Genomic DNA, 25,960 nt, shown 5'->3' on the forward strand with positions numbered 1-25,960 from the left:
ACAATTGATTTCCACACACCGTCAGCACAGAGATTGCAGATATGTAGAAGAACAAGAACACATTTGCACAATTCAAATGAAAGTCAAGTGAACAGCTTGTATTCCAGTGGCAAGGCAGCGAGAGAAAGTCTTCACTGCTTTAAAGCTCAAGGCCCATGTTTATGATATTACTGCAGATCCAGAATCCTAAAGCAGAACCTCACTGCCAGTTTGCTTATATAAAGGCAAATAACAGGTCATGGCCGAGAATTACATTAGCATCAGCTATATAAACAATATTAACGGATGTTTGCAAGAGTTTAATTTTGTTAAGGAGACTGTTATCCCCCTATTCTACCTTATTCAAGTAAACAATCAGTAATAGACTAGACCCTTTTGTCTGGTTTTGTGGTCCAGCCAGGGTCACGTATATGCTTGAATGCAATGACTGGAGACTTTCAACTAATAATAGATTACATTTTCTATTTGTTTCTTGACAAACCCTACCAGAACACTTTGGAGGTTATATGGAACATGCATGGGATAATATTTGTCACCTCTAGTTTGTTTAGTTGGGGACACTTAATTTCCAGCGATATCATCGAATTTATTGAACAGATACTATTTGAACTGAATTTGAACTGGATGATGACATCCCTGAATTCAGTGATGAACTGCCTTTATCTGAAAATTGAGTGTTTACTACTGTCCTTTTGCACTGAGGCACTATTTTCCTATTTGATAATGTATATCACTAAGCTTGATCTGAGTTGGATATGTGTTCTGTGGTGCCATTTTAAAATGCAGAAATCTATTTCAACACAGAACTATTAAGTTTGCTAAGGGATTCCTTGCTCATAAAGGCTTTTATAGACATTGGTTGAATAATACTGAATGTATAAACTACTGAATATGTGTGCCTTAAGCATTCCTCTTTTATACGTGACTTAAAATCTTTTATGTCACATAAATTTTTGAAATGATTGGACCATCAAATCAGAATTCAACTCATTGTTTTTATCATTTGGGAGGCAATATGTATTTAATGTTATACATAAGGCACAGTGTGCCAGAATTACTTATTTTTGCTCATGTTTTTGGGCCTAGTAGGGCCTATATCTATGAATGTTATTTCATGCACCAAAAGACTTCAGCACCAGTGGTGATATACCACAATAGTTCTGACACAATCAGAGAACAATTTCTTTTCTGGAAAACTTATGACTTTAACTTCACTACATTTGAAAGACATATATCATACTTTTCACTACACTACATTTCTATCAAGGACGTCAAATAGAAAGTTTTTACTTTGTAGCTTGGTGGGTGAATTTTCTCCTTCTTTAAAACATGACTTTTTTTTTTAGGTACTGCAAGTATTACATACAACAATAATAAAATGATGCCTAGGTACTTTAACTTACGTAAGGAAAAATCTTTACAGTCTTTACAACTTTCACTTGTATTGGAGTAATATTTGACCAGTATTATCTGTACTTTAACTCAAGTAATGGAATTGCATACTTGTCCACCTCTGTACATTTGCACTTAACACATTCACTAACTAAACTAAGATGTATTGCTTTTGTTTTTGATTTTCCAGTGTCAGAGTCACTTAAATCATCTTTTAATTTTGCACAAATAAAACACATGCTATTTACACTGTTCTTTGTTGTAAATGATTTCAGTAAGTATAAAAATATTGACTTAAAATATTAACTCAAACTGTGAAAACAGTTGAGTTGAGTTTGGTTCAAAAATTCTCCTTGTTACAATGAGAGCAAGGGTTTTCCTAAACCATGGGTAGAAAAAGCCATATATGATGGGGTTTATGGTGGAGTTAATGTAGCCTAACCAGACAAACACTTCAAAGAGTGCAAGTGGGGTGTAAAAGTTGATGAAAGAATCTATAACAAAGTTTATAAAAAATGGCAACCAGCAAATTATAAAAGCACCAACGACCACACCGAGAGTTTTTGCTGCTTTTCGTTCAGATCGTCAAGAGGTTTTAAACACATTCTCATTATCATGCTGGTTTGCCTCACTGATTGTTCTTACATGTTTTTTTGCAACTACGAAAATCCTAACATACAGTCCAATCATGACGGAACAAGGAAAGAAAAAAGTTATTAACATGTCTAAAACAGACCATAATTTACTAAAAAACAGACTACAATGTCCTATACAATATATTGATTCTATATATTCCTCCAGTCCTTCCTCATTAGCTTTTGAGTACAGCAGACCATATGAATAGACTGCAATCATAGTCCAACTTATCACCATGACCCATGCAATAGGTATGGTTATTCTTGTAGGATACTGAAGTGGATAACAAACAGCCTGATGTCGAAATACCTTTGGGCATTTCTAGTTTAGGGTCCTGCTCAGTGACAGCTTGTACTTTTTTTTCTGAGAGTGTACAGACTGATTAGTCCAGAAAAAACATTTGGTCGAGTATAAAATAAAACTATGCTGTTTTCGCTGAAATAAATCCTATGAATCAAAATTCAGCACCATGGATCATAACATCTAATGCCGTTTCAACTGCACAGAGAGACAAAAAGGCAAACAAGCCTGTTACATTAAGGGTGGCCAACGTTTGTTCTGGAGAGCCACAGTACTGCAGAATTTAGCTCCAAGCTTGATAAAAATGTACCTGCCCTTAGCTTTCTAATAACTCCTAGACCTTGATTAGTTGGTTCAGGTGTGTTTGAGGTTAGGGTTGAAGCAAAACTCTGCAGGACTGTGGCTCTCCAAGACCATTGTTGGCCACCTCTGTGCTACATAATGTAAATATTATAAACATTTTTACCTTCAGTCTTATTTTTAGCCCTAAACATTAAAGATTTATTGGGCCCAATTCATAAACCTGCCCTTTAAAAACATAGTGTCACCGGGGCGGACTCGGATGACCAACCACCCTAAAAGCTTACTTCCTCAGCAAGGCTGCATACTTCCAGACTCAGACGGTAAGTAAGAAGGCAAGGATTTTCCCCACAGCAATATGTTCCTTCCAGCTCAGCTGTATCACTCTGGGATTCTGACGGTGAGTAGGTATCATAACTTTTCACAAACGTATAAGCAAGGTTTGGGACCGCTTCTCAGCAAAAGCACACCACACTCGTGTTCACCACAAATCCACAGCAATGAATCAATGTCTAACAATAAGGCAAAAGCACTGCAATTCACTCAGTGTAATTCACACGGTAGGGCTGATCAGAGGCTTCAATCCATTCGTTACACTCCCGTGGGGGATATTCAATCCTCAATACCTCTTCAGCACACTCTGAAACACATAGCTTCCCCAACAGTCAGATTTACATTCACTGTATCCTCTTCAAGCTTTTCGAATGTTTGTAAGATGAAATCGATTCACTTATCTTTCTCTCTCCCTTCCCAGCTCAGATCCAATCGATAAATTAGTCCAGCAAATTCCCACCGACGAACTCTGTTCCAGCAGACTTCAATGGGTAGCTTGCACCCCATTGAGGCTTCATCACAGCCCAGTACCCTCCTAATGCAGACAGCTTCAATAGGGAACCTTTTTCCCTGGGGACTTCATCAGGAAACCTGCCCACCCCAATAACTTCCCCGAGCAGGCTTGTGCCCAACTCCCCGAAACTTCTCTGAATAGCCCTTTTATCTTTGGCTTGTAAAGCAGGAAGCCTATGTGAACGCCGCTCCTCTCTCTCTCTCTCTCGCACCTGCAGTGCATTAGCTCTAAACAGGCCAGACAATTTTTCTGCCACACCCGGAACCGGAGTGGGAGGTGTCGCACACTAATCGTTCCCTCGAGAAACTCGTGACTCTTCAAGAGGGTTCCGCTCGCTGAGCGTTTTTGTCACCCGTGACTAGAGGTCTTCACGGGTCCAAAAATTCGTGCCCAAACCCGAAAGAGACCCGTAATGTACTACACCGAACCGACCCGGACCAGTCTAATATTTCAAAAGCTGGACCCGGACCCGTGTAGATCCGAGAAATGCCTACCTGGACCCGACCCGGACCCGTATATTATTTGAAATCTGGACCCGAACCCGCCGGGAAGACACAGACCCGACTTGACCCGACTGTCAAATATTCCACCATAAATTGCTATTACAAGTCAATAAACCTGTTGCGAAAAATACAGCTTTTTGTCTTACCTAATTTAAGGAGCCGTAGTCTCTCTACCTGACTGCCTGGGATGCTTTACAATCCTCCGACAAGAAAGTTATTCATGTTATTCCTCTCGTTATTCCAAGTCCAAGCTGAATCCACTCATTATTTCAGCTTCAAAAGTCCACCTGATGTCACGGTGACGGATGACAAATGCTACTGTGCACATGTACATTCTGACTCGAGTTAATTCGCATAATAACTTCGACTGTTTGCCCTTTTGAACTATAATAACGATCGCTCGTGCAATGCCATGGCCGCTGACGTTATTTATTTGCTATCATCTGATCTCTGTGCTCTCTGCTCTGCATCGAGTCTGAATCTGACTACTAAAACTTTAAGATTATACGGATTTATAATATTATAAAAATGGGAGAAAATGTAAAACGCGGTTTGGCGGTCGAAGTGTCCCTCACTGGTTGCCATAGAAAAATGAAATGCGCTCGAGACTGCACATGCGTGCTAGCTGTATCAACCTAAAATGCTTTGATCACGGCCGGGTGTTCTCCGAGTCCGATGACTCCGATCGCACGGGTATTACACAAAATGTTAAACAGACCCGGGACCCGAGGTAATAGACTCGAACCCGACACGGACCCGGCTGATCATTTAAAATATAGACCCCAACCCGTATGGAACCCGGGTCGGGTCCTGGGTCGACGGGTCTCGGGTGCACTGTGAAGACCTCTACCCGTGACATCAGTATATTTAATTTTCTCCACTTTATCAAGGTAACAGTGTGTCAGCATACCACTTTTGTACACTAAAAACGGAATAAAATATACATTTTAAAAATGTCTGAATCATCAAATCAGAATTCATGTCTTTCCACATTTGGCATGGAATCTATATTTACCATCCAAAGTGTGTCAGAGAACTGACTTTAGATCACCATTTAATTTTGCACAGTTTAAGCATCTGATTTTACACTGTATTTATTTATGTGATTTGCAAAGGTTACAAAGTATCAGTGTGCTGCACACACAGTAAAGACACTGATATCAGAGGAGTTCGGTTCAAATATTCTCATGGGTAGACAAGGCCATATATGATGGGGTTTATGGTGGCGTTAACGTAGCCTAACCAGCCAAATGCATCAAAGAGAACAAAAGGAGTGGAAAAGTTGATATAAGGATCCACTAAAGAGTTTCTAAAAAATGGTAACTTGCAAATAATAAAAGCACCCACGACCACACCAAGAGTTTTTGCTGCTTTTCGTTCAGATCGTCGGGAGCTTTTAAACATATTCTCTTGTTCATGCTGGTTTGCCTCACCGATTGTTCTAATGTGCCTTTTAGCAACTACAAAAATTCTGGCATACAGACCAATCATTTGGAACAAGGCAAGAAATAAGTTAGTAATGTGTCTAAAACTGACCACAATGGATTGAAAAACAAAATACAACTTCCCATACAGTATATTGACTCACAGTATTCTTCCAGTCCTTCCACATTTGCTTTTGAATACACTAAGCCATAAGAATATAATGCAGCTATGCTCCAAATTATCATCACCATGACCCATGCGACAGGTATGGTTATTCTTGTAGGATACTGAATCGGAAAACAAACAGCCTGATGTCGATCAATAGCAATAAAAATTAGATAAGATTTTTTAAACTTTACTTCTTATTCCGTATTATCTAATTAGCAAAATCAGAATGAGACAACTCCAGATGCTCTGAGGTGAAAGTTTTCACTCCTGTAGGGATCAATCAGAGTCAGAGTGTGATTCTTTTGGAGTTTAATGAGGACAGGTGTGAATGTGCCGATAAACAGCAGGATATATTGCAAACATGTTTATCACATTTAATAAGTCCCTCAGCTCACAAACAAATTTAGATGAAGGAGAGATAAATATAACAACCAGTTATTTCCACAACTGGATTTCTCAAGAGTCAGAAATTACACAGGTATGATGTTTCAATGGAGGAATCAAAAAGACATTTGATACTCAGACTGACACACATTCACTGACTGAATGTATTCTTTTTACACACATTAACATTTTCAAAGACAATCAGTCCACTCCTTCAAAGGCAAAGGCCCTTATTTCAATCCTGAATGCACAGAAATATTACATTTTCACACTTTTACATCTTGACAGGAAGCGATGCAGAATATAATTTATGTTCTGCATTGTAAAAAGACTTCAGTGAAATTCACCTAGAGTTTTCTTCAAACATCATATGTCTCATATTTCATCTGAAGGGCTTCACTGACCCTGTTAAAGGGACAGTTCACCCAAAAATGAAAATTTGATGTTCATCTGTTTAGCCCCAGGGTATCCAAGATGTAGGTGACGGTGTTTCTTCAGTAGAACACAAACCAAGATTACTGACACCAATCTCTCAAATGTATCATTGACACTCTGGCTGCATCCGAAAACTGAAAAATGCTGCCTTCATAGGATGCATTCCAAGGTAGGAAGGCATCAAGACTTATAAGTCTGCGATCCACCCTAAAGCAAGCAGAAGAAGATGCCTCACGCTCCTGCTGCTGAGAACGCGCATAGAAGGACGCGCTCAGAAGAACAGAACAGTTTAGACAATGCGTGAATCAGAGGTAAAATAAATAAATAAATAAATACTGTTCAGTTTCTTGCACAAACCGACCGTTTTGTGTTTTTACACATCAATTTATCGTCACGAGCTGCAGGGTTTAATTTGGTTTTGTTTGTGCTTGGTTTTTTTTTTGTATTGTATGTTTTAGCTGGGATTCCATACAATTACATTATATGAGCGATATACTGAAACGGTTGGACTTAAATATCTCAGTCTGTGTTCTACTGAAGAAACAAAGTCACTAACATCTTGGATGCCTTGGGGGTAAATAGATAAACATCAAATTTTCATGTTTGGGTGAATTATCCCTTTAAGCATTTTTTAAGCAAGTATAATTTTAAGGGGAAAATAAGTTGATTTTAAATTTCATGGCATCAACACATCTCAAAAAAGTTGGGACAAGGCCATGTTTACCACTGTGTGACATCTCTTCTTCATTTTATAACAGTCTGCAAACGTCTGGGGACTGAAGAGACAAGTTGCTCAAGTTTAGGAATAGGAATGATGTCCAATTCTTGTCTAATACAGGCTTCTAGTTGCTCAACTGTCGTAGGTCTTCTTTGTCGCATCTTCCTCTTTATGATGCACCAAATGTTTACTATGGGTGAAAGATCTGGACTGCAGGCTGGCCATTTCAGTACCCCGATCCTTCTTCTAAACAGCCATGATGTTTTAATTGATGCAGTATGTGTCTGGCATTGTCATGTTGGAAAATGCAAGGTCTTCCCTGAAGGAGACGACGTCTGGATGGGAGCATATGTTGTTCCAGAACTTTCAGCACTGATGGTGCCTTTCCAGGCAATGTATTTTGGAAGTATTCCTTAGCCCATGTTGTGATTTCCATTACAGTAGCATTCCTGTATGTGATTTTTCAACATTTGATATGTTATTTATATTCTAATGTGAATAAAATATAAGTTTATGAGATTTGTAAATTATTCTATTCCTTTTTTACTCACAATTTGTACAGTGTCCCAACTTTTTTGGAATCGCCTGGGTCTGGACAAAACTATAAAATATACACATAAAATATATTTTAAAATTGTCACACTGTCTGGTCTCTGTTTCCCTGAGTCTCCACTAGTGGTCTCACTTTCCCATAGGCACCTCACCGCAGGCACTACAATTCCCACAAAGCCTCGTCTCTTCATCACAGTAATTGCTCTCCTTTTAATTGCACTCAGGTGTCTTCACTTGATAGTCATTCCCCTGCCTATATTAACGGTCTGTTTCTGTTTGTTTTCATGGAGTCTTTTCTTTCCGTCACCCAGTTTCCTCGCCTTCCGAGTTTCTTGTTCCTATTCCTGTTCCATTCCCTGTTTGTTTGTTTGTTTGGATTGATTTCTGGTTTTGACCCCTGCTTGTTGGATTCTGATTTGGATTTCCCATTAAAACCCACACTGCGTTTGGATCTCTCGTCTCCTGTGTTTCCCTGGGTTCCCGAATGTAAAAGAAGGACTCCATCATGTCGAGATCCAGCGGTGCGGGACTTCATACTCGTTCCCCAGCCAGTATGGTGGAGCGAAGGGAAAAATTCATACAATTAACCACCCTCCACCAAGAGGGCAATGAGGTGGGTGGTATGGCAAAAGTGTTCTGGACCCTGGCGGATGGTATGGGATATAATGATGCGGCCCTAAAGGACATTTTCAACAAAAAGATGTGGTGGTCTTCTGCGCCGCTCTGGTGGGCTTCTGTCTCGACCGCATGGCTCCAATTCCACCTTGCTCTACTCTGGATTCCTACCCTGTCAGTTCAGCCCTGGGCCACTGAACTTTCTGTTCCTTCCTGGACTTGTGTTTTGTTGTTGTTTTGTTTTATTTATTTATTAATTTATTTTTCTTCTCTCTGTTTCCCTCTATGGACCTGGGCCTCCGTCCCTCCCCCTGATCCTCCGCCGGTCCACCTCCCTCCTGGTCTCCTTGTTTTTGTTTTCTTGCACTTCTTGTCTCTGTTTCCCCATATTACCTGGCCCTCCGTCCCTCCCCCTGGTCCTCCGCCACTTCACCTCCCTCCTGGTCTCTGTGTTCCTTGGTCTGGTCTTGTGTTCGGGTGGAGCATCTGGTAGCTGCTCCGTGGAGGAGGGGGTAATGTCACGCTGTCCGGTCTCTGTTTCCCTGAGTCTCCACTAGTGGTCTCACTTCCCCATAGGCACCTCACCGCAGGCACTACAATTCCCACAAAGCCTTGTCCCTTCATCACAGTAATTGCACTCCTGTTAATTGCACTCAGGTGTCTTCACTTGATAGTCATTCACCTGCCTATATTAACCTGTCTGTTTCTGTTTGTTTTAATGGAGTCCTTTCTTTCCGTCACCCAGTTTCCTCGCCTTCCGAGTTTCCTGTTCCTGTTTCATTCCCTGTTTGTTTGGATTGATTTTTGGTTTTGACCCCTGCTTGTTGGATTCTGATTTGGATTACCCATTAAAACCCACACTGCATTTGGATCTCTCATCTCTTGTGTTTCCCTGGGTTCCCGAACGTAATTTAAATAACCAAATATAAATAATAAATACATGATAAAAATCAATCCAAGAAGTCGATCTCTGCTAATTGTAATAACTATCAAATATCTAGGAACATAAAAGCACCAAGATGAAAAAAAATAGTATGTTTAACAGACTACATTCATTGATTTATGTAACTCAGTATCAAAATCGAGGGAAATCTCATAGGAAAAGCTTTTCTGTTGTTGAAAGATGATGGATGTAGTGACAGTAGTGATGCAATGCAGGAGGGGTGAGGATATAAATAAGTGCTTTCTGCATGTTCACTTTTGTAGACAGGTAAGGTCTGTCATCAATGTTTAATGGAGTGATTCATGTTCAAGCTGCAGGGCTTATAATGTTTTTGTGTAGTTAGGGTTAGGGTTGAAATCTAACTATTAGATTGCTGTTAAGATAATAAGAAAAGCAGTGAATTATTTGCTTATAAATAAATGTGTGTTTGTTTGTCTGTTTTGAACAGGCACAACCAGCTGGTCATGGACCTAAACAATTCAACTCAAACAAGGATTGACCGTGGGCCTGTTCTCTGTTTTGAGTCTTCCAACAACTCATGTGAGAGATTCGTCTACCCTTCAGAGATTCAGATTTTGCTTTATTTGTTCTTCAGTGCCATTGCGCTTACCACAGTATGTGGAAACCTGGTGGTTATCATCGCCATCATTCATTTCAAGCAGCTCCACACGCCAACAAACTACCTCACTCTTTCTCTGGCCGTGGCCGATCTGCTCATCGGAGGTTTTGTGATGCCTCCGAGCATGCTGCGATCTGTTGAGACTTGCTGGTACTTGGGAGACGTGTTCTGTAAAATACACAGCAGTGTTGATATTATGTTATGCATCACATCTCTTTTGCACATATCTTTCATCTCAATCGATCGCTATTATGCCGTATGTCATCCGCTTCAGTACCGAAGTAAAATCACACCTCCCATTTCCCTCATTATGATTTCCCTAAGCTGGGGTCTGGCTGCTTTTGTTGGATTTTCTATGGTGTTTCTACAACTCAACATTATGGGTGATGAGGAGTTTTATTTCAGTAATGTAGACTGTAAAGGAGCCTGTATCATCTTTCAAACTGCAGCAGCCAGCACCATTTCTTCATTTCTTGCTTTTGGCCTTCCCGCAATAATTGCTGTCAGCATTTATCTAAAAATTCTCCTTGTTGCACAAAAACAATCAAAGTCTATACAGCATTCAGCACATATGGGCAAGAAAAACTGTGTATCTATTAATAAAAGTGAGGGGAAGGCCACAAAAACACTGGCTATCATCATGGGGGTATTTTTTGTCAGCATCTCACCATTTTTCTTCTGTAATCTAGTAGATCCTTTTCTTGATTACACAATACCACCAACCGTATTTGATGTTTTTTTGTGGATTGGATATATGAATTCTCTGTGTAACCCTTTTGTGTATGCATTCTTTTATAGATGGTTTAGAAAAGCTCTGAGAATCATTCTTTTGGCCAAAATATTTCAAGTAAATTCTTCACAACTTGACTTGATGGAAAGACGTGATTAGGAATGACTCGTGATTAGGAATCTCTTGTAAATAATTTTTATATAAATTTAAGCAAACAGAAATGTCCTGCTTATATGTTTTAATATTTATATAACTATAATTTCATCTCTGCACAGTAAACATGATGCCAAATAACCAGATGACACATGCATTATTTATACTGAGCCACTACCTGAAATGTCTGCAGATAAAAGTTAGACTATATAATCCTTTATAATATGAACAAATTTCAAAGTGCATCACTGTGCATCATTATTCTTTTGACACCCATCCATTACATGCATAACGTTCAGTTTTGCAAGCAACTCACATGTATATTCACAATATTGCTGTCAAGTCTGTCAAGAGTAGAATTTCTTCCTTAAATAAGCAGACTACTTCTCCTTTCAGTGTCAAAGACAATGTTTCTTCCCAAGATACCCTGGAGGAACCTAAAAGTAAAAAATCTGAAAGCATTCAGCCCCTTTCCATTTGTCCCATTTTAAACATATTTAAATGTTTTTCATTTAATACCCTATTACAATACATTCAACAAGCATATGAATCATATGAAAGCCCCCAAAGCACAATTAGACCTATCAATTTTGTGTCTCTGACACTAAAAGGGATAGTTACTGAAAACAAATGTGGTATTATTTACCCACCTTCATCGTTCCTGTTTGCTTTTATATGTTTTTTTGTTTTTAATTTAACTAAGCTTAACATTCTCAGTATCTTTGTGATAATTAAAATTATGTAGCTTTTTCGTAGAGACCCTATATTGAATAATTAAAGCGATAGCATTGGAAAATAATGTTTTTTTTCTTTCCCGTAAGTACTTAAACACTAAGAAGTGCTTCTTATTCTTACCTAAAACTACAAAATGGAAGAAAGAGTTCAAACTGAACACAATATTGCTACTCAAGCTGTGTATGAACATTTTTCTGTATATTTATTTGCTTCTTTTCCATTTTGCATTTACTTGTACTTTTACTTTCAATACTTTAGTATGTTTAAGATATATATAAAAAATATTTTTGTACTTGAGTACAATAAATATCACATACTTTAAGACTTTTTTACTCAAGTAATATTCTTAACGGTGACTTCAACTTCTACAAAAGTCATTTTCTGGTAAGATATCTGGGCCCGGTTCCCCAAAACGTTCTTATCGCTAGTAAGTAGTTAACCTATTCCTTAACCTCTGTCTTAACCTTATGGCACGATTCCCGACACGTTCGTACGCTAAGTATATCTTCTGTAAGTCACACTTTCGTAAGGTTGGTCTGGACCATTCGTAAGCTCTCTCTTAGCGTTGTTTGAGCCCAAGACGCTACTGTACAGCAGTCTTTAGAAATCAGCGCAGTACAAGTCAAACTATGGTACAGGGCCGGCGCTAGCCATTTGGGTGCCCTAAGCACAAATGCTTGGCGGTGCCTCCACCCCCCCCCCCCTACCAACCACCCACCCACCCACCAACCAAAGAAATAACTACGATTCAGAATTTCTTAGTTAGGTTCTCTTTACTTCCAAAATAACTGCTGCAAATGAATAATTCGAACGGAACAATGTAAACACAGAAAGTTAAAAGTGCAAAAAAAGTTTAGTGCAAATAACAGTATAAGTGTATGAATTTTATGAAGTATGAATTTTAAAGTGCACATTTTAAACTGCAAATAACCATGCATAACTGCACAGTAGAAATTACTCAACAGAGGGACTACATCTCTATAAAGAGACCATTCTGCTATTCTATAGAACTATATTAAACATTTTCACTACCATCAGTTGTCGGAGGCCCTACAGAGGCACACGCCTACATTTCCTAGCTGCAAAATCAGCTATCAGGTCATCATATGACAGTTTCTGAGCCACGTCCCCATTGATGCTGATGACAGCCAGACCACTTAAACGTTCTTGCCCCACTGATGAACGCAGGTACGTTTTGATGAGTTTGAGCTTTGAAAAATTTCGCTCAGCAGAGGCAACTGTGACAGGGAGAGTCAGTATATGTTTGTGTACTGTGTATAATTATTTTGTATATATAATTTATATAATTTGTATAATTATTTTGTATATATAATTTATATATACAAAATAATTATACACAGTACACACACATATATCATGTAGACACAAACTTTTATTTTGGATGCGATTAATCGAGATTAATCTTTTCCCAGCCCTAATAATTTGACAACTCAGTGAATATGAAAATATACAAACACTGAGACTGTGGGTTTTTTTTTTCTAATTGCAATTTCACCAACAGATGTCACCCTTGGCCGAACCTCTTGAAAATGACCGCATACCATAGTACAACAATGAAAAATCTTTATCTAAGCGGTCTAATTTGGCAAAATCACATCACGTTCAGTTGCAGGGTTTTTCTAAAGTTCAGACGGAGGCAGATAGACATTGTATTGAAGCGAAAAAATTTCAATAGGGAACGTTCTGCACTAATAGCTATATGCACACATGACACATCTGTAACGTACGGGGAAAATTAGCTTTATTTGTCATTCAAATATGACGATGAGGACCCCAACGATTGGCCTTCCTTTCCTTCTCAAACAAACTGCATCTTTAACAGCCCAAGTTTCACAATTTCCCCGGACCCCGTTAAAATAAAAGACTCAACATGCAGGGCTAAAAGCCCTGGATCTTTTGCACTACTAGCGACGCGGACGCGCCGACGCCCCTGGACATGCATACTACACGCAAGGGCTACAAAACTAACATTTTTATTTAAAACATTGTCTTACCTGCAATCGACACGCGAGCATCATCCCGCTGTCTCTTCTTTTTTCCGCCCCTGACTCTTGGTGCCTTTTCGAGGCCATGTCTGAGGTCGGTGTCTGCCAAATTTGACATTGATTGAGGCATAATCGAACAGACCACTGGGAGGTGGGGAAGGGGGGGCACCAGAGGGAGACTGGCACAGAGATTCACCTTTTTCTCGACTAATTTGGTCTAGGCCTATATTACTTTTGTATTGCTTTTGTATATTAACATGCTTTTAGAAATATTTTATTTGTTATTTATACTAGTAGCCTATTGTGATGATTTTTTCATGACCCAGATTTTTTGGTGCCCCCCCCAAGCACTTGGTGTCCTACGCGCAGTGCGTGATGTGCGTGTGCGGAGCGCCAGCCCTGCTATGGTATGTTGACAATGTTGTGGCTCAACAATGATTTTATGTTATGGACATTTTAAGACTCATAATAAATGATGTTCGCAATGGATACAGGCCTATTTATGAAGTTGACTTTGTGTGGTATCAGAACTAATATGGTGGTAATTAGCCTAGGCTTTTTCGTAATGTAATTAAAGCGAATTGGCAATCACTTTTGATAATTAAAATCTGGCAAACAATTTGGCTCTAAATGGCTAAGATCTATAAATGGGTAAGCATGGTGGTGTCCCATTCCAACGTGTCCTTGTATTCAATCAAAGACAGTGCTGGACGTGGAGCCGTTTAGTCCATGTCAATTTTTTTTTTATTCGGCAAAACTTAAGCCCTTTTGACATTTTGCCTGACGTGGCAATATTAAAAAAAAATTCACCTCCCAAGACAGGTCATTATGGAGCTGCTGGACCATCTCAGACCTGCGCTTGCCAGGCTAACGTGGCGGAATTTTGTTTTAAGCCCTGAAGTCCAGCTGCTTGCAGCGCTAATGTTTTTTGCTACAGGGAGCTTCATCGAGGTCGTGGGAGAGGGCTACGGCCTAATCAAGACCTCTGTGTGGAGGTGCGTCCACACTGTCACCAACGCCCTTCTGCGCCATGCCGGGGATTACATCCTGGTGGATGGCACACTCATGCCTATCGCCAATCCATCAGTGATTGATCAGGCGTAGGTTACTTATCGCGAAAGGGTTACGCGGCCATAAACGTGCAGGTTATAGTGGACCATAGGGGTGTGATCTCTGACCTGGTGGCAAGGTCCAGCAAAACTTCAAGTTCCTCTGACGAGAGGCTTGGTGCCCTTTTTTACGTTGCTTCCCCAGCATATTCTGTATCTAACTTTCTCTCTCGGTTCATTGTAGATAGGTTGCTTTTTATTGAAAACATTAACCAATTGCAATCAATACCGCATTAAACAGAAGTAACTGCAGCTGCTTGCCAATCAATTCTGACTGTAAAGTACCTTACCATTAATATACAAGTGTATTATATAATTTTTATAAATCGTTAAACCCATGTCAAGAAGCGGCACAAGTCGCACGGGAGAAGGAGGGTGGATGATTAGCGAGGGATACCCGGTTCGTCTAACCGACACAACATATCGTGTGAACATATTACTGACCATATGATAATTTAATTTATAGTCTATATTTTACTGATAACTTAAACTATGTTAAATGTTACTGTAATAATTTGAGGAATGACTGTGGCCCTCTTGGCTGGCTGTGAACTCCAGCTGATTAGCACTGACGGGTCCTGGCATCTCTCCTGGGAACCAGAGCAGTCTCATGACTGCCTTTAGATAGAATGGTCTAATGGGGTCACACTTTAAGTCAAGAGTCTATTAATAAGAATCAATAAATATGCCATAAGAGATGCAGAAGATGACAGCAGACACCACAGCATTGTAATGAAGGCAGGAATGGCATAGAGCTGCAGGGTCTTTGCAAGCTAACAAAGTGCAGAGAAATGTATTCCGCATCACAAGGGTGTGCGCAGGGCCCCCATCATTTAAAGCGCTAAAACCAGCTGTCAGATGTTTTTGCGCCACTCCCGGTTGCTGAGCAACGCGGTGAGTTTGACAGCTGCCTGTCAGAGTGACTCAGTCGTTTTTTAGGATTGTAAATCTAGTAAAAGAAATGGACAAATACAAGGAGTGTGTGGACAGTGCACAGTAAAAGAGTACTGCGTGTGCGCAGCTTTCATAATACGATACATACATTTAATTAACTTTTTTTTTTTTATAATTCTGCAATTTTGCGCCCTGTCCAGCAGATGGCGCCCCAGGCGGCCGCCTGTGTCGCCTGTCGGCAAAGCCGGCCCTGGGTGTGCGTGTGTCCCTGTGCACATGTTCCTTTGGCCACACGTCATAGAGCACATCCTGAGTTCCTGCACTGCTCACATCTAAGCACGTGGCGTTCCTGTGTGTTGACCTGAACTTTGTTTATGAAAACTTTAAGGTATCTACTGCATGTAGTGTGATGTGAACGCCCATTACCAACCTGACTGCCAGCCACTGGCGACATGCAGTGACAAAGTCCTTGGCAGTGTGAAAACAAATAAAGTTTTTATGTTTGCAAATGTTCATTTAAACTATGGTTTAGGGAAACTCCAGATATTTGAACTGTTGACTCAAACTTGTGACCATAGTTTGCTAACTATGCTTTTGAGAAAAACACCCCTTCATAACTGATGTATCATTTCTTTATATATCTTTGATTTTAAACTAGATTTTGCATAAATTAGCACCCAATGTTGGCATAAATGTAATGAAGTCAGAGTCTGTTGGATTTACAACACATAAATTCATCCACTTCTCCGTACACTCTAAAAAATGCTGGCCCTGCAAACATGTCCCTATGGGGCCCTTGCTGGCTTTTTGCGGGCACAGTGGGCTAGGGTCAGCCCACACCAAACCTAAACAGGCCCAGTGTGGGCTTGCCCAGGCGATGACTACAACTTTGGGCTCACTGTGGATTTTCTGTGAGCAGACCAGAGATTGTCCACATTAATCTCATGACAGCTCAGTGTAGGCAAGCCCATTCAGGCCCAGAGCGACTTTTGTACCTTTTTGGCCCATGCAAGTTAGTGCAGTCAGACCTATAATGTAACTAGAAGAATACTAACAACCATGACTTGCCAGTCATTAGCCAATCAATTGAACTGGAATGGATCAAATAAAAAATACTTGCGTACCACACACATGTAGTTTCATGTAGGCCTATGTAAATGGTAAATGTTTGAATATATGCTGTCGGTTTACATGGTCTGCTTTATGGTAATTTTACCAAGGGTTTAAATCCTGTGTGTGCTTGTGCATGCTCTTAAAGTGGTGTTTGTATTTGTATATGTACTTGTGTCTAAAGGTTTTTAACCTGACTCGTTGATTGAATGACTGAATGAACACTGCATCAAACTTTCAAAATAAAAAGGGAAAAGTAGTGCAAAAGTGTGTTTAATGAGTGAAACCAGTTGAATAATTCTTGAAGTGGGCTGTCTTTTTCAAGTGGGAGAGTTCTGCACATTGAGAAACTTGCAAAACAGTGAGGATCCACTTGATAGATTATGCTGGGTACACACCAAAATATATTTTTACATCTTACAAAGATTTTCAAAATGTGATAAACTCTTATTGCACCCTTAACGGACCTTCTCCGACCGTCATCAGGTTTTAACTGGACTTCTAATTGTGAACGTGCTTTCTCTGGAACGAAAGACCTTTTGTGTAATGCCCCAATCCTGGCCGCCCTTGACTTTGAACGCCCTTTCCAATTTGAGGTTGACGCGATTATGGTAGGCGCAGGAGCTGTCCTTCTGCAGATGTCAGAAATGAACATCAAGAAACCTGTGTGTTATTTCTTGAAAAAGTTTAAATCGCTGTCAATACAAGTATAGCACTATTGAAAAAGAGGCTCTCGCGTTATTGATGGCATTGAAACATTTCGAGGTTTATCTGGGTGGGTCCACGTTCCCTGTCAAGTTTATACGAACCATAATCCGTTGTTTTTTCTCAATCGCATGTACAATTCAAACACAGGAGTTTAATTTGGAGGTCTTCCATAAGCACGGTACTGAAAACCTGATTGCTGATGCGCTGTCCAGAGCGCACACTGCTGAAAATGTCGAGTAGGTTAAAAGATCAATGTGATGTAGGCTAGCCATTAATCTTTTGGCGAGGGGAGGAGTGTTAGAACGTAATTGTGGTGTCACAAGTGTGTTAACATGTGAATGGTGTATATTTTCTTGTCTCTCTCTTTTTCGCTCCCTGCTCATTAGAGCAACAGGTGCAGCTGCTAAGTGGGCGCAGCTGAAGCATCTCAACGTGCGGATGTAAGCAGTGAGGATTGTCTGTTCGTCGAGCTCACCCTCCTGCTTTGTTAAACTAACGAGTTCTAGTTCACTAACCCTAGCAAACAGGTCTCGTGTTCTTGACGCTTAATTTGCAAGTCTAATTCTCTTAACTTTAGTGCCACCTCAGGATCAAACTCACGTGCAGGTGGTACAGATTCTTTGGTCAAAATACCAAGAGTTATAAACTCAGACAGGATTTCCTTTTTGATATCAGCTTTTAATGCCGAAGATGAAACGGATATTTTAAAACTTTTTTTTAATCGATCTAACTGCTCCACAGATGGAGAGCTAATAAAAGGCTTCAACCTCACTCTCCATATTTCCTCCCCCACCAAAATGGTTTGATATATGGTAAGATAAGAAAAATTTTATTTTTACTCACCGAATTTGAGGTTTCCCCTTTGTTTTCGCCCCCATTATGTTATATGCCACGCGCATCGAGAGCGACACCAAAGAAAAGGGTGTAAATCCTTACCTCCCTTGCTGACCATTAAACAGGGAAAACTATAAGGAAGGAAATAAAAGGGCCAAAAACCTCTATCACAGTTTACTTTGAGTAAATGATGACTATAGTTTGCAAATAGAATTACCAGCCTAATACCACTACCAGTTCTAATTCCTCACCAGGAGTTTTACATGAACTGGGACACAGCACAGCTCTCTCGGGGTTAACACAACACTGTTTTAAGCAGCAGTCATACACACACAATCTACACCAAGGAAGCAGGAGGGTGAGCTCTACGGACAAACAATCCTCACTGCTTATATCCACACGTTGAGATGCTTCAGCTGCGCCCACTTAGCAGCTGCACCTGTTGCTCTAATGAGCGAAAAAGAGACAGACAAGAAAATATACACCACTCACATGTTAACACACTTGTGACACCACAATTACGTTCTAACACGTAACCCCTGTTTCCAGGGCCGGCCCTGACCAATTTGCTGCCCTAGGCAAGATTTTACCTGGCGCCCCATCCATCACAGCCCATTTCACCCTGTCATTGTGTTCATGATTTAGCATATATATATATATATATATATATATGTATATGTGACCTTTGGTTTAATCTGGCCCGGTTTGCCCCATTCTTCCACAGCACTCACACACACTCAGATTGTGGATGATATTGAAATTTATTTCCCTGCACACAGAGTAGTGGAATGAAGAGAATTGTGAGTCACGCTAGTACAGCTCCATCCACAGCAGTTCTCTCTAGCTCTGCTGTTCTCAGTATAACAGTTTACTCACATTGTTGTACTTTAAACAACAAACAAAATTAAAACAATTTTTGAAATGCAATTCCTCCAGGAAATTATACAAACTTTTGCCAATACTCTTTCTAAATGTAATGTTTTGTGATCATATAGTACAAAATCGTAATCATCTATTTTATGGTAACCGTAGAATAAAATTAAATGGAAAACATTAAGTAAAACAACGAATTGAGAGCTCTACAAAATACAGTTTGCAATAAACATTCTAAACAAATGTAAATTCTTAAATGCTTTATGAAAACAATTACCTGCACACAGAGCAGTGGAATGAAGAGAATTGTGAGTCGCGCTAATACAGCTCCATCTGTTCAAGAAATGATTTCAGTTGTTTAGAGAGCACATGGAAAAATGGCGCACATTAAAAGATTGAGTTCGTGCAAACAGAAATAAAACTATCAAACTACCCAGAAATACGAACAGAAAACACACTCTAAAATCAATTAATGTCAACTGTGTGCAATCCCTGACATACATCTTCTAACATTCGATATGAAAGCAATATTTTTTACTTTTAATGTGGAGCTGCAACAGAAACGACTCACCCACAGCAGTTCTCTCTAGCTCTGCTGCAGTTCATTCGAACTCCGTGCGCTATAGCGCCACCAGCGCAACCAATAGGAAGCGCGATCACATTACAGCAGGATTTACTTAAAGAACCCTCTATAATATTTATCCCGTTACATACACCCCCCATAAATCCTGCTTAATGTGGACAAACCATAACAAGAAAAACCAACAGTGAAGAAAGATTAAAAAAAAAAAAAAAAAAAGGGTATGCAACTCTCACTTTAGGTTTTCAATTAATAAAGAAGAGAAGACAAACTGCACATGGAGTATGACTATCAGTCAATCAATGGATTCTTCAATAAGAAGTACCTAGAGACAAAGGAGGCGCCTAACCCCAGTCTGAAAGTAGACTAAAGAGATGCCTGTTACACCTCAAAAATTTCAACATGTAATAACTCAATTGATTTCTAATCTCTTTATCAATTTGTTTCGGTGTTCTCTACTTTGCATTAAATCAAATATAACACTATGTAAAAATGCTTTTAACTAAATAAACGAAAGAACTCACTGTAGAGTCTGAACTGTCTATGTGTTGTTTGTTTATTTCATAAATCAGTCTTTTAGGATGGTTAATGACTCTGCCATGTCTAGTTCGAGTCACTACAGCCTCAACTTGTCTTGGCTGTGAGCACACCACAGATTCCTCATCTTGGATGACTTCATTCATGTCTTGTTCTGCTCGAGTTGAGTTAGAGTGTTGACCTCCTTCTTCAGGCAAATCAACATCACTTGTCACATTTACATCATTTATTTCCTGCAAGTTCCCAGCATCAGTGCTTGCCGAGTCCAGTATCTCTGACACACAATCTGACACGTCAGGTAAGTCTGTACAGTTTGTATGTTTATCCTCCTCATCAAAACCATCAGGATTACTTAATACCCAGTTTGTAGTTCAGTCATCATGATCAACTTCCTGAAGATCAGTTTCATCATTCACGTCATCATCCTTTTGATCAGATTCCTGATGTTCATCAACTGGTAAGAAGTTCACAGATAACAACAGATTTCTATGGACTACCCTCACTTTGTCGGAGTTGATTTCTCGAATCCTGTAAACATTGACATCTGATGTTCTTCTGATCAGGTTCGGACACTCTTAACACACCTCACACCGAGGAAAAATCTGATAAAATAATCTGTAGAACCAAGCTAGAATTGTCGTAAGGGGGGAAATCGCCCCAAAATCAGCCTGATTATCTTTGGTATGTACCCAGCATTATTTGTAGTCCCTTTCAGAGTGTTAAATTAGCTGTATTAACCTGATTGAATGTTTTCTATTGAATAAATCCATTGATTTGAAATCCCTTCGATTACTGTACATTTTTGACAATACAGAAATTAGTTATGTGGTGACTGTATCCATTATTAGTACTTAAAGTAAACATATTAGAACCTAATAGGTACAAAAGTGTTCCTTTTGAAAAGGTTCAACACATGAGTTATTTTGATCTGGTTGGGTTAATGTTTTTACCCAACATTCTGGTTGTTTTATTTAAGTCAACTATTTAAAAAAAAAAAAACAATATATATATATATATATATATATATATATATATAATATATTGCTGCCTTAATATGGGCTGGAAAATTAAAGATCACACACAGAATTACTGGATACAACAGCAATAATCACAAGATGAAAATTTATTAAGCATTTAATTATTAAATTTATTAAGAACACATGGAGAAAATACAAGACAAATTTAATTTATATGGGTGAATATGCATAGTTTACAATATTATATGCATTTAAACTCATTTAACGAGCATTTTAGACATAAAAAAAATGTAACATCTAAAAGTAGCATTTTAATTTAAGTGTATTCAACCGTTCTTTGTAATTGCTTTTTACAAAAATCTTGTGCCGGTATTTTATTTTTATTTGAACTGCGAACTTCAGACTGCGGCCTCGCATTTCACTCATAAAGCAAAGGAAAGATGCTGTGACTGACTTCATAACCTGCCCATTAACAAACAGTACTGAGATTAGAGAACATATTTTAACATCCAATTAAATTAAACGCAATATTATAATAAATAAAATAAAATCAATCTATGTTACAAAAGGCAATTGCTTTTGAAAGGCATTACCATCATGCGAAGTGACTGCTGCTGATGCAGCGTGTCACGATCATCAGCTGGTGTGCCCATGAACTCCAATAGAGGGCACTCCACTCAGGACTCTGGCATTTTGTATTTCCATTCCCAACTCCATTTCCCATAATCCTGTGCTTAGGGCTAATAACCACCAGGTGTTCCCTATTACCACTCTCCTATATAAACTGTGTTTGGACTCTCAATAAGTGCAAAGTCTTGTTTAGTCCTGTCTGGCATTTCTTTCCTAGAAATTTGTTGCATTGAAATTTATTGCAAACCAATTTGCATTGGTTTCCTATTGTTTGTTCCTTCCGTGTTTGACTTTGGATTATTTATAACGACTGTGATTCTCTGCTGCCTGCCCTGACATCTGCTTGTTATTAATTCTGGATATTCCTTGACACGCCTGACGCTGTTACCTGAATTCTGCCTGTCTGACCATTCTCTTTAACAAACTACTGGATATGGATCTGACCGTCTCCGACTCAATGTTACACAGCGGACTGACTCCTTATATTGCATTGTATTTAATAATATAATTACATTGAATAATTTAGCAGACACTTTGATCCAAAGTGACTTACAAATGAGAACAACAGAAGCAATCAGGCCAACGAGAGAAAAACAACAGTATACAAGTGCCACGACAAGTCTCAGTTAATCTAGCACAGAATACATAGCTATGAATGTTTTTTTTTAAACACAGTAAAGACTTTATTAATTAAATAAAACATATCCAAACCTTCATTTTGCACAATTAGTGCACCAAATCAATGATGGTGGTGCTGATAACCGCTCAATCCTATAGTGGACACATAAAGCCCACACTCTGTTTGTAACTCAGCAGCTGAGTTGTTTCGACAGAGACAGGCTCAACCCAGCGTTAAAAATGATCCAGCATCTTAGGTAAAGAAAAACTACCCAGCACCTGGGTAAAAAGATTAAAAATAACCCAATAAAATGACAGAACTGTCACATGTTTGTTCCCGTCCTCCCTGTGCCTGTCCTTGTCATGTGAATTCGTCTCCATTTGAGTCTCATTATCAGTTATCCTCACCTGTCTGCCCCTCGTTATCTGCCCTATTTAGTTCTAGCCCATTCTGTTCTCCTTTGTCTGCTGTTAAATGTCGTAAAGTTCAAATGTTGAAGGTCTTAAATGTCTAAATAAACTCCATCTAAGTATTTTCCAGCGTCTCCTCGTCCCTTCCTGCCTGAGAGACCTTGAAACTGAACCCTGCATTTGGGTAAAAAAAACAACAAACAAGCACCTGGGTGTGTGTATGTATATATATATATATATATATATATATATATATATATATATATATATATAAACCAATACAATGACCCAACAGGCTGAAACCAGGATTTGGGTTACAAAAATAACTGGGAGAACAACAGAGTAAACTTTATTACCCAAATTGCATGTATTCAGGCAATGTTGTAATTACCATACTCACAAGATTACAACTTGTAGAAGTTACATTATTTCATTACAACTTTCTGAGAACTACCATGTGACTGCTGTACCACATGACTGCCACAGATTCCTTTAGGTGCTGTCATGCATTGAATGTGAATGGTTAATATTCACAAAGAAAGCACTAACTGAGACATACTGTATCATTTATCCACTTGAGAAATTAACTCATAGGCAACATGTAATGAGGTGGGAATACGACAGTATCACAGATTAATGAAATTATCTTGTGGGACAGATTAAATAAGGTAGCAGGTCAGTTTTGGCACTCGGGCCCTCTGTTTGATATTGTTGTAGACTGTTCAGAACACTAGGTTTCCTTGGAAACACAAATGCTGTGGGATTTGACAGGAGGGAGGTTGTTATGAAACTGTTGTGGTATAAATTTGTGCTCTCTGCTACTTGAGGGAGCCTTGGTTCACTGTAGAAAGAAAGGTAAGAACACAGAGCAATTTCAGTGTCTGTAGATGAACATGTCTAAATATCATATATAAGTATAATCTATATTAAAAATACAAAACATTATAACTAACAAGATTTCATGGCAAATGTATTATTCTATTTGGGAATTATTCATTTTTTTTATAAACATGGTTTTCTTGGCTTTATGCATAGCAATGCTGTGCATACATTATGTTCTGAACAGGAACGATTCTATGATTATCATTTTAGGGGGGGCTCAGCCCCCAATGAGGTTAATTTTATAATAATAATATAAACAATATATATATAAACAAAATACAATAATTTTAGTCATCTTTATTTATATAGCGATTTTAACAATAATAAAAAATAACAACTAACATGGGTGGTTTACTACAAAATTATTGCAGTATTTCACTGTATTGCTTAGATAGGTATAACATTGGAGTCCTGAACAAGCCAAATACACGTCTTCCTGATCTCGTTCACACACACACACCTGTTTACTGTAGTTACAAAAACTAAATTTTAATGTCTGCTTTTCTAGTACAACCCTCTTTCTTTAGCTCAAGTTTACATCTTTGCACATGCACTGTAATATGTATTATATTGAATGTTACATTTTCAAATGAAAGTGGCAACATGATTGTTTCATAAAGTATGCATTCATATGGGCATAAGTGTTTCATTTTCACTGGAGAAAACAGCTGTGGTGTGATGAGGGGTAAAGGCAGTAGATGGGGAACTTATTGCTCCCCGTGATACTTTGTAAACTATATTTATGTCAAAGAACTGCGCAGTTGGAGATATTATAATAATCTAGCGATAAACACACACATTGTCCCTTGTTTCTTGCTCTGCGCCCCCGCGGTCTGCTTAATGAAGAACGCGCTGAAAGACAGGGAGGAGCTGATGTTAAGTTTCAGTTGAATTCATTCAAGCTTTTATTATATAAAACTGACCATGTTTTAAGTTCACTCTCTTGTTTTAAACAGGGAAGCTCCAGAATTGTGTAAATGGATGGCCAAATCAACATCAGTCAAATAGCAATCTGGGAAAAGCCTTTTCTCTGTTATGAGTTTAATAACAAGTCTTGTCCGAAATTTGTCTATCCTTTGGAATCCCGGATATTGCTCTACATCCTTTGTAGTGTCTCTTCAATTATCACAATCATAGGAAACTTGCTTGTGATCATAACAGTCGTTCATTTCAAGCAGCTTCACACACCGACTAACTACCTCATCCTGTCTCTGGCCGTGGCCGATCTACTTGTTGGAGGATTTGTGATGCCTCCCAGCATGCTGCGCTCCATCGAGACGTGCTGGTATCTGGGAGATTTGTTCTGTAAAATACACAGCAGTCTTGATGTGACATTGTGCACTACATCAATTTTAAATCTTTGTATCATTTCTTTGGACAGATATTATGCCATATGTCACCCCTTTCAATATCACAGTAAAATGACGTCAATTACCACACTAATTATGATTATTATATGCTGGACTGTTTCAGCTGCTCTGGGGTTTGGCATGATCTTCATGGAGCTTAATATTCTTGGTGCTGAAGATTTTTACTATGAAAACATTAAATGTGATGGAAGATGTACACTGTTTCAGAGCAGAGAGGCAGCTACTGTAATGTCATTGTCCTGTTTTTACGTTCCAGCCTTTGTCATGCTCTGCATATACCTGAAAATCTTATTTGTAGCTAAAAGGCAGGTTCAGGCCATCCAGAGTGTGAATTCTGAATTAAAAAAAGAAGGAAAAGCCACTAAAACTTTAGCCATCATCATGGGGGTGTTCCTGGCCTTCTGGAGTCCTTTTTTTCTTTGTAATATTATTGACCCCTTCATCAGTTACTCTGTACCCCCACTGCTATTTGACTTGTTCTATTGGGTCGGATATTACAATTCCACCTGCAATCCCATAGTGTACACCTTTTTTTACAGCTGGTTCAGACATGCATTTAGAATTATTCTATCAAAAGCAATATTTCAGACTAATTCTTCAAGAACTGTATTAATGTAACAATAAAACAATGTACAGTATATGTACATATAACTGTATATGCAAATGCGTTTCTTGATTTCTTTTTTTCTGATAGTGTATATAATTGTATTTTTACATGTCATTTCTTAACTTAACCTTATATTAGTGGAAAAGAAATTTGTGTTTTAAACATATTGTGCTATATATGCCTGTATATATGCTAAATGTAATTCAGGGCCCTTCTGAGTCAACCAGTGTTGATCTTTGCCCCTCTCATGGATCTTTATTAATTAAATGGCAATAAAGTTTAACAGTGTGAAAAAGGCACTAGAATATCTCTCCTCTCCACAAACACACTTTCAGTGCAAACATTCAATCATGCAGACA

General features: G+C 38.9%; 2 protein-coding genes and 2 pseudogenes across 2 annotated transcripts; 2 read left to right on the top strand and 2 right to left on the bottom strand.

Moving 5' to 3' along the window:
* Nucleotides 1-1,686: 1,686 nt before the first annotated feature.
* LOC132107383 (trace amine-associated receptor 13c-like) lies at nucleotides 1,687-4,837 on the bottom strand (annotated as a pseudogene).
* A 326-nt stretch (nucleotides 4,838-5,163) lies between these two features.
* Nucleotides 5,164-7,127, bottom strand: LOC132107384 (trace amine-associated receptor 13c-like; annotated as a pseudogene).
* Nucleotides 7,128-9,682: 2,555 nt separating this feature from the next.
* On the top strand, nucleotides 9,683-10,726 carry taar10 (trace amine-associated receptor 10). The gene has a single exon (XM_059513450.1). The coding sequence runs from the start codon at nucleotides 9,683-9,685 to the stop codon at nucleotides 10,724-10,726; it is 1,044 nt and encodes a 347-aa protein (XP_059369433.1).
* A 13,875-nt stretch (nucleotides 10,727-24,601) lies between these two features.
* LOC132107211 (trace amine-associated receptor 1-like) lies at nucleotides 24,602-25,612 on the top strand. The gene has a single exon (XM_059513451.1). It carries the CDS (start codon nucleotides 24,602-24,604, stop codon nucleotides 25,610-25,612), a length of 1,011 nt encoding a protein of 336 aa, XP_059369434.1.
* Nucleotides 25,613-25,960: the final 348 nt, after the last annotated feature.

The sequence above is a fragment of the Carassius carassius genome, chromosome 27, assembly GCF_963082965.1.
Source record: "Carassius carassius chromosome 27, fCarCar2.1, whole genome shotgun sequence".
Lineage (NCBI taxonomy): Eukaryota > Metazoa > Chordata > Actinopteri > Cypriniformes > Cyprinidae > Carassius > Carassius carassius.

Coding starts and splice junctions, on each gene's coding strand:
- taar10 (XM_059513450.1), top strand. CDS start 9,683: ATGGACCTAAACAATTCAACTCAAACAAGGATTGACCGTGGGCCTGTT.
- LOC132107211 (XM_059513451.1), top strand. CDS start 24,602: ATGGATGGCCAAATCAACATCAGTCAAATAGCAATCTGGGAAAAGCCT.